General features: G+C 40.6%; 1 protein-coding gene across 1 annotated transcript in view; it reads right to left on the bottom strand.

Annotated features, from left to right (window-relative positions):
- Positions 1–6,027, bottom strand: part of FNDC1 (fibronectin type III domain containing 1) — a 79,728-nt gene extending 73,701 nt beyond the window's left edge. The window contains exons 1-3 of the mRNA XM_006868483.1: positions 5,838–6,027; positions 3,482–3,568; positions 2,993–3,061 (exon numbers count right to left, since the gene is read on the bottom strand). Coding sequence (XP_006868545.1) covers positions 2,993–3,061; positions 3,482–3,568; positions 5,838–5,985 — 304 coding nt within the window. The 5' untranslated portion in view covers positions 5,986–6,027. The remainder of the gene's footprint in view (positions 1–2,992; positions 3,062–3,481; positions 3,569–5,837) is intronic.
- Between the last annotated feature and the right edge of the window lie 2,539 nt (positions 6,028–8,566).

The raw sequence follows: 8,566 nt of genomic DNA, 5'->3' as shown, positions 1-8,566 counted from the left end.
GACATTGTTTCGTTCTGCTGTGCATGGGGTCGCTATGAGTCGGTTCCGACTCGATGGCACCTGACAACAACAACAACAAATCTTTATGGAACAGATAACTTCATCTTTCTCCCATGTGATGGACTTGAACTGCCGACCCTGTGGTTAGTAGTCCAATGTACACGTAACTCACTGCACCTCTAGGGCAAATGGTTCTCAATTGCTCACAAAGTACAGGATCACTCAAGAATAGAAGTGGAACCAGGTCACTTGGAGGCATCGACTCATGAACCTTCTAAGCTGAAAGAAGCCTGAGACAACTTCTTGTTGGGTACCATCACTTTACAGCTGAGGCATTTGATGTACAGAGAAGATGGTGCTGATCCATTCCTGAGCAGAGCCCAAGCCAGGCATTATTTGTGTTTCCTTCTCTATTGTCTTTCTTTCTCACTAGAATAAAAACATCATTAAGGAGAGTTCTTGTCTAGCCTTTCCACCAAAAACTGTGTCTGGAAAACTATAGGCTTGTTGAATGAATTAAAGAAATGAAGTTCTATTTTTAGGCAAGAAGTATGTGGTTGCGATAGGTCTAAGCCAGCAAAAGGGGGCTTTCTGGAATTTAAGTAAGCTGAAGTCACTGCATCCAGAAAAATACAAGAACAGGTTTTCTTCCCCCCTGTACAAATAGAATTCTAGAAGAGGAGCTGCTTTGGAACCTACACCAGAAGCCGATGCCAACATGTGCATTTTAAAAGATAAATTTCTTCTTTTGAATGAAAACATAAGGAATTCCGAATACTTCTTTTGTTTGGCAGGAGTATCATATACCTAGCCATTTCTCTGGAGTCCTAGTATGGTACTATAGGATAAACACTGGACTGCAAAGTCAGTTTGAAATGCAAGGTCCATGGTTCAAACCCACCAGCTGCTACTTGGAAACCCTACACAGAGTAGCTATGAGTCAGAACCAACTCGAGAGCATTTAACAGTGACAACAACAACCATTTCTTAAATTAATAGCATAGCCTATTTACTAAGCCTCATGAAAAAAGGCACAGAAGAATGTTGATGACTTGTTGATCAGTTTTCATAAATTATTCATATTTTTTTCTGGAGTATTTGAACCAAATCTATACATTCTGGATCTACAAAAGAGCTTTCAAAAAGTTCACAGAAAAATGGAATTTAAAGATAATGGAACTTTTCCAGGAACTTTTTGAAGTCCCCTCCTACTTTTGTTATTTGCTTTTTTTTTTTTTAAGTTCTGCATTCTAGCATATGCTGCAAACATTTTAAGCTAGCAATTTTTTCTGGTAGCATTTGTTATCAGAACATATGGCAAATGTAATGACATATAGGACAGAGCACTCTTTGGCCAATCAGGGCCTGTAAAGGCTTCTGCGGAGAAAAGCTAAAATAGTACATATATGTATGGTCTATAAAACCAATAGTGAGTTGGAGTTGAATTGCCTCCAGACTCTGATGCTCAGGATTTCTGCCACATACCTTAGTCATAAAGGTAACACATATACTCACTAGTGCTTCTAGCAAAGAACATATAAGAAATTCATTACTTCGGAAAAATCAAGAACGTATTGTTGTTCTGAAGCCAGTGTCATTCAGATAACTTTGTCAGGAAGATTATACAAGTAGAATTATAACATGAAACGCAAAATGTAAGTCTCAAATACAAGGTGCTGTGTATTCATCCCTAATATTTAAGCCGTTTAGGTGTGTTTACATGTGTATAGTTTACATGTGTGTAGTTAGTTCATGTGTTTACATGTGTGTAGTTCCTCAGGTCTAAGAAGATCCAAAGTCAGTGTCCTCTCCCAGTCTGTACACTTCCTGGACGCTTGTCTCCGCTATATTGTCAGTGTCTCCCAATGACTTTCTGCTCTCTCATCTTCTCCCTTCACAAACGCATCTACTTACAACTTCCAGAGCATAACTCCTAAATCCATGTCTAATCTCTGATTCTCTTTTCTGGCCTTCAATCCCAGTCACCTATATTTCCATGATAATGTCCAGTGATCACCTTACTTCAAACATATGTTTACAAGAACATCTCATCTTTTCTCACAAACCACTTTCCTTTCTGGATAGTTTTCGTATAAAAGGGATTTCAACAACCCATCATATCTGATCTGAGAACAGATTACTGTCATTGGTTTCAACATACTCACCTTCCAATCTCAACAATAATGCCAGATTTATTCATTTTAAAACACGATACACCAAACTAAAGCAGAGGTCTTTATGATATTGCCCAACTGCATTAAAAAATAACTGCATTCACTTTGCATTATTTCTCACCGTGAATTAAATAGATTTTAAAAACACACAAGAAAATGCCAACGCTTCTCTCAATAAGTAAAACAGTATGACCAACAACATCCACATGGTAAGACATACATACAAATATGGAGCAGAGATGGAAGGCAGATTATCTAGTGTATCAAAAAATATGCCCAAGGTTTTAAGAAAAGAGAACAAAACTTGATGTAACATATTTGCCAATAAAAGGCACTGTTTGGTAGATCACATTCACAGGTGTTGTTAAGTGCTCTTGAGTCGTTTCCAACTCACAGCAACCCTGAATAGGGTTCCCAAGGACTGGCTGATGGGTTTGAACTGCTGACCTGGTAGTTAGCCATCCAGTGCTGATCCTACAGCACCACACCAGGATGTGCAAATATCCTAATCAGGGCAGTACTGCCATCTCAACCACCATATTTGCTTGTTACCAGGGCAACAGCATCCCAGAGTACAAATAAAGAGGTGCAAACGAGACATTCCCAACACCAGACCATGAAAGAACAATGAGAAACAAGTGACACTGGCTGCATTCTGGCACAGCAGGTACAGGACAGCTGACAAGACTGTGTGGCATGTGCGTTAGTGTAGCAATGGAACTCCACGAAGGTTTGTAAGCACACGTGTGGGACAGAAGCACAGCCCTCTTGGCAGGCTGTGCTCCAGTGAAGACATGAACCATATGAGCAGAGAGTACCTGGGACGGTTTCATTAAATGGTCCTGGACCCTTAATGGGGAAACCATCAATCTTGATCCATTCACCTCCTAAATTAGGAAAACGCAACTTGATCGTTAGAAACAAGGACTACTGGATTTTTCACATTTTCTGGCACATTCCTAGTGTATATCCAAATGATCTTTTCGTCAGTTTTCAGAAGGGTATGTTTAGGCCATATGAGTGACTGGACACCCAAGCTTTATGGACAATCATTTGGTTTCTTGCACATGGCTTGCTCTATACACTCCAAATTTTCAGACAAAATGCTAATAACCTACATCACAATTACCTTAAAAGAAGGGGCAAGTTTCTCCTAGTTGCTATCTTTCAACTTTTTAGACAAGTCTAAACATGTCTTATTCAAGAATTAATCGTGGAAATTTTCCATTGACCTGAAGGAGTAAGAATGGGCATTTCTTCCCATCTAAATAACACAAACATCGCCTCTGATTCTACATAAGACTTACCAGGTGGACTTTCAGCTCTGTAAACCGGACGACTCACTCCACTGTGATTTTCCGCAGTAACCAGCACAAAGTACACTACCCCCGGCTCTGAAACATATGGTTCATATCAAGCCACCGTTTCACATCTCCAAGAATGACACAGTTTGATTCACTAACCACCTTCCTGATACCAGTTAAAACAAAATATAAAAACTTGAATTAAGTGACAAACCTAACTCTCTCTCTCTCTCTTTTTCATCAAAACACCCCAAAATTCTCTCATGTAACTGGAATGAGCTTGATCCAAAGAAAACAAAATTTATTAGGTACAAAGTACATGGTAAGTATATAAAGACTGAATTCTTAAGTATCATTAAAAGCTTTTTCATGTGAAATAAAAAATAAGGAATAGGATGTACTCACTGTCCACTAAATGGGTATTTTAACAGACAGTGTCAATAACTATAAATAACATTTCCACACGGATGTTCCAGAAATCTCAAAAAAATAAGAAAATGTCAATGTAACTAAGATTTAGCACATAGGATATAATAATGATTTCAATATGTAAAGATTCATGAAATGGTCTCCTTTCTTAATTTGCATGCCTACATGTTGTCTTTAACTGTGTCAACAAAAAGCTGGCACAGTATCTCATGGAATCTTAGAAAAGCTCACTTGAAATCATTGGGTTTCACTTTTTCAATTGTATCTGGGGGTCAAGGTTAAGCGATAGAGGTCTCTTTGGTGGAGTTCCTGAAGTTGTGGGAGGTGCGGACAGAAACCAAGATGCCATATTACAAAGTGGGTGCACCCTACACTCACAGTTTCTCAAAAGCAAAACTTAGTGTTGGTTTTCCTCAGAATGAATCAGTGTCTTGTGAAAAGTAAGTAGAAGTGTCAATACCTTGAAGAGAAGAGTCTGTGGGCCTTGGAGAGGATGAAGGATTGGAGAAGTAAGAGTTCTGTCAAAGCCAGTCATGTCTGTTACATTCCTCAGAGCAAGGAGCATTCTTTGAACAGAATCTCCTTCTGCAAGTCAGAGGCCCAGGAAAGCCACCCAGATGCCATCATCTGGGATGGCTGCTGTGTTCAAGGCTGGTCTGACTTGTGCCTAACAATGGCAGGGCTGGTGGCACTTAGGGTTTGGCACACCCTGCCAGACAATTGGGAAATGCTCTGGGTTCAGATCAAATTGCAGGATCATGCCTTTTTCCGCACTTTCTGTATTCACTCTGGACTCATTTGTATTTCAAAGAAATTTAATCCACATGAGTCTGATTCCTGTACCGCTAACTAATCAGAAAGTTACTTGGGAGGCACTCATTGTTATTCACAGAGATCTACAGCTCTCTTCACACCTGTTTTTCTCTATGCAGCAAAAACAGCTCAAGGTTTCAATAAGCAAGTGTGACCTTCAGTCAGACAGAATTTCCAGGGAACCTCGGAATCAGAGGCTGGGGCATGTAGTAAGGGGGAAGAGATTCCGAGGACCGTACCTTAGGCTGAAACTATGATGAAGAGAATTTACCCTTTTGCTCTCCCTGTCCACAGTTCCTGCTCTGTTACAGTACAAGAGACAGAGAAGGAAGGTGCTGCAATCTATTATCAGGGGAGCGATGCTGAGGAACCACGAGCTGATTACAAGCCACTGAAGTAAAGTAACAAGATGCCAACTTGGCTCAGGGTGGGGGTGGGAGCTAGTTTTCATCGAAGCTGACTTCTGTGACCTCTTCTGATCCATCTTATGATTGGACCACGAGAAGATGGTAAAATAATGGAGTCTGGGACTCCTGGGATAAAAAAAATCAGAACATAGCGGATCCAAAAGATGCAGTTCAATGCCTCTGTTCAAAGCCACCGACATCTGTACTTACAAAGCAAGATGTTTAGGGAAATTTTTTTAAATTCTCAACTTCTGGAATCAAATTTAACAAAGGGGGAAAATCACACCTTTGACCCAGATGTGGTTAAGGTGTATATTTCACACACACATCTCGGGCTGTTATACTTGATTACTCCTTAGTAGTTTTATAAATTAGAAATCTCAGCATTAGGTAAGATATTATGTTGTCCAGTAATCAACTTTCTACAAGATAAAAAAAGATCAACACATTTCCCAAAAGCCCATTCAGACACTAAACACTACTTCCAACTTCAATCTGGAGAGAGCGCAGGGAATACTGAAGAGTTAAAATGCATAATGGGAAAGACCGGGGCTTCGGGTGAAGGGCTTTAAGCAACAGCTTTCATGAGGAATATCTCCAGACTTTGCTGTCCATTCCCAAAGAACCATAGGTGCTCGGAGTCCAGGCCCAAAGTGTTATCCCAGGAGTACAACGGAGAATGTCGGGAAAGATATCGTGACGTCACTTACCCACATCCCCGATAAGGAAGGAGGATGTCTCTGCATTCACCTTGATGTAGCTAAGGCTTTTCAGTGACTTCCCGTAGGCAATGTTGTAATACTCCACGGGTCTACTGGCAGCATCTTTGGGTGGTTCCCACGTGACTTTCAGGCCCATTTTAGTGGACAGCAGTCTCACATTCCTTGGCTTCAGAGGGTGATCAACTATGCAAACAGTGCAACTATCAACTCATGACCATGGCACATTGGGAAAAGGAATTTAGGGTTTGGTTCTCTAGACTTTAAGTACATTCAGATTTGGACATCAAGACTATGTAACAAGAAGACAAACATACCAAACCCATAAGCTTTTATATATTTGGAATCACTGTGGGTGGTAAATTTAAACCCGCAGTAAAACAAATGAAAATAAGCCTTAGGCATTCTCTGACTTGATCATGTTGTCTTACTGTTGCAAGAATGATGAACTGGTAATTTGACATATTCTTTGGAGGCATTCATATACTGAATGCATTTTATATGTTATTGTTGGACAATACCTCTGAGAAGAACAACACAAAACTATCATGCTTGAGAAGTAATAATGATTGTATTCAAAATGTGGTAACAGAAGTATTTACTTACTTGGAGAAAACAAACCAAGATTATAAACAGCTTGGAAGGGAGGTAAAGCCCTGCTTTCATCTACATCCACCTAATTGAAAGGTTTCGATATTTTGGCCCAAAAGAAGAAAAATAAATGATTAAGTGGCACAGTTACATTTTTATCTCAAGTTACGAAGCTTTTAAAAATATTCTTTGTTTTCTAAAACAACCAAAATAAAGCGTAACAATCGTGAGCAAAATCCCTCAGCTCCTTATGTACTGATATCGCAATACAACATAATATTGAATATGCGTGCCACATCCAAGTGAACTTTAGGCAAACTTGTGTCTGGAAATGACTATTACAATGTACAAAGCACTCTTAGGGAAGGGGGAGAAAGTTGGCTAAACAAAACAAAAATCTTTAAATTTAATAACACTAAGAAAAATGACTTTGGAAACTCATAGAAGGAAGACGTGTAGGAGCAGTGTTTCACACATACATGATTAGTGTGTGATTTTAAGACTAGTAGAGCAATAAAGATGGTTCTGCAATACATCAACTTTTCCACCTCAAGCTGGCCTTCTGCTCTGGGGCAAACAGGTCAGTAGGGGAGACACTCCTGACACCCCACTTGGAGCTAGCTCTTCCTGGGATAGAAAAATCGCATGGATGTGGTGGTAATAGGAAGTATTCAAGAAAGAATGTCTACATAGGAAACAAAATCATGATGGCAGACTCAGCCCACAAAGCACTTCCTCTCAGCTTCCCTGAGACGGGGTCAGAAATAACCTGTGAGCAAATGGGAGTTTCAGATTAGCTGAAAAAGCATGAAAGTGTCCTGAGACATTAAAAGACCACACTGTCCTCCCCATTCCATAAAAACACACAGCCTTTTGTGAGAACTTGTCATATTCTCATCTAATGAAGATGATGCTGGGTACATGTTTTAAAGCTAGATGGCACCAAGGGATTGTCTTGGAGTGGATTCCGGCTCTGGTGACCTCACATGTATTAATGTAGAACTGCATTTCATAGCGTTTTCAATGGCTGCTTTTCCAGAAGTAGATTGCCAGAACTTTCTTCCAAGTCACCTCGAAATGCCCCCATGAACTGTCTCTCTAGAGAGAAAAAGGACAAGTCCCAACTTAATACAACAAGGATTGTGGAGTCTAATCTAAGTGGCCAGGGGAGGGAGGGAGTTCTGAAGTGCACACGGTGGGTGAAGCTGAGACACACTCTTTTCTTCATTTCCACAGGATGCAAAATGAGAAAAGAGAGCTTGAGCTGCCGTCTAAGGAATTTTAAGTCAAATGAAAAGAATTTCCTGTCTGGGTCCTTCCTCATCTCCACCCATCCAAGGCTGCCTTTGTGAGGACAGACAGATGGTAAGATGCTTCAGACAGGAGGCATAGATCATACCAGGAAACTTTACCCAGGATCAAGACTATTTTGCCAGATACCTAGTGGCCAAAATTATATTTTGGTCATCTTTCAGGTACCCAGCCAAAGTCAAACCCAAAACCAAACCCAGTGCCACTGAGTTAATTCTGACTCATAGCCATCTTGCCCCACAGGGTTTCTGAGGTTATAAATCTTTACGGAAGCAGTTGTTTCGTAGCCTAATCTTGCTCCTGTGGAGCATCTGGTGTGTTCAAACCACTAACCTTCAGTTAGCAGCCAAATGCTTAACCTCCATGCCACCTGGGTTCCTTGTTGCTGCTGTTAAGTGCTATCAAGTCTGTTCGGACTCAGCGATCCTGTATAGGGTTTCCAAGGAGTGGCTGGTGAGCATGAACCATCAACCCTGTGGTTCAAACTGACTTTGCAATGCCTTAACCCACAGTGTCACCCCAGGACTCCACCAGGGATCCTTAGCAACACTAAAACAAGCAAACAACCAAAAAATATTGCTGTTGAGTCAGTTCTAACTCATAGTAACCATATAGAATATTGTAGAACTGCCCCAGAGGGCAGCTCTGGTGTGGTGTTGCAGGATAATGCACTGGACCTCAAGGTCAGTTTGAACCACAAGGTCAGCAGTTCAAACCCACCAGGCGCTCCTTGTAAACCCTATATAGGGTCACTATGAGTCAAAATAGACCCAACCGCACAAACAACAACAACCCATAGGGTTTTCAAGGTTATAAAT

This window comes from Chrysochloris asiatica, unplaced genomic scaffold, assembly GCF_000296735.1.
Source record: "Chrysochloris asiatica unplaced genomic scaffold, ChrAsi1.0 scaffold00117, whole genome shotgun sequence".
Lineage (NCBI taxonomy): Eukaryota > Metazoa > Chordata > Mammalia > Afrosoricida > Chrysochloridae > Chrysochloris > Chrysochloris asiatica.
The sequence above is the reverse complement of the archived record's forward strand: the minus strand, read 5'-3'. Positions and strand labels throughout refer to the sequence as shown.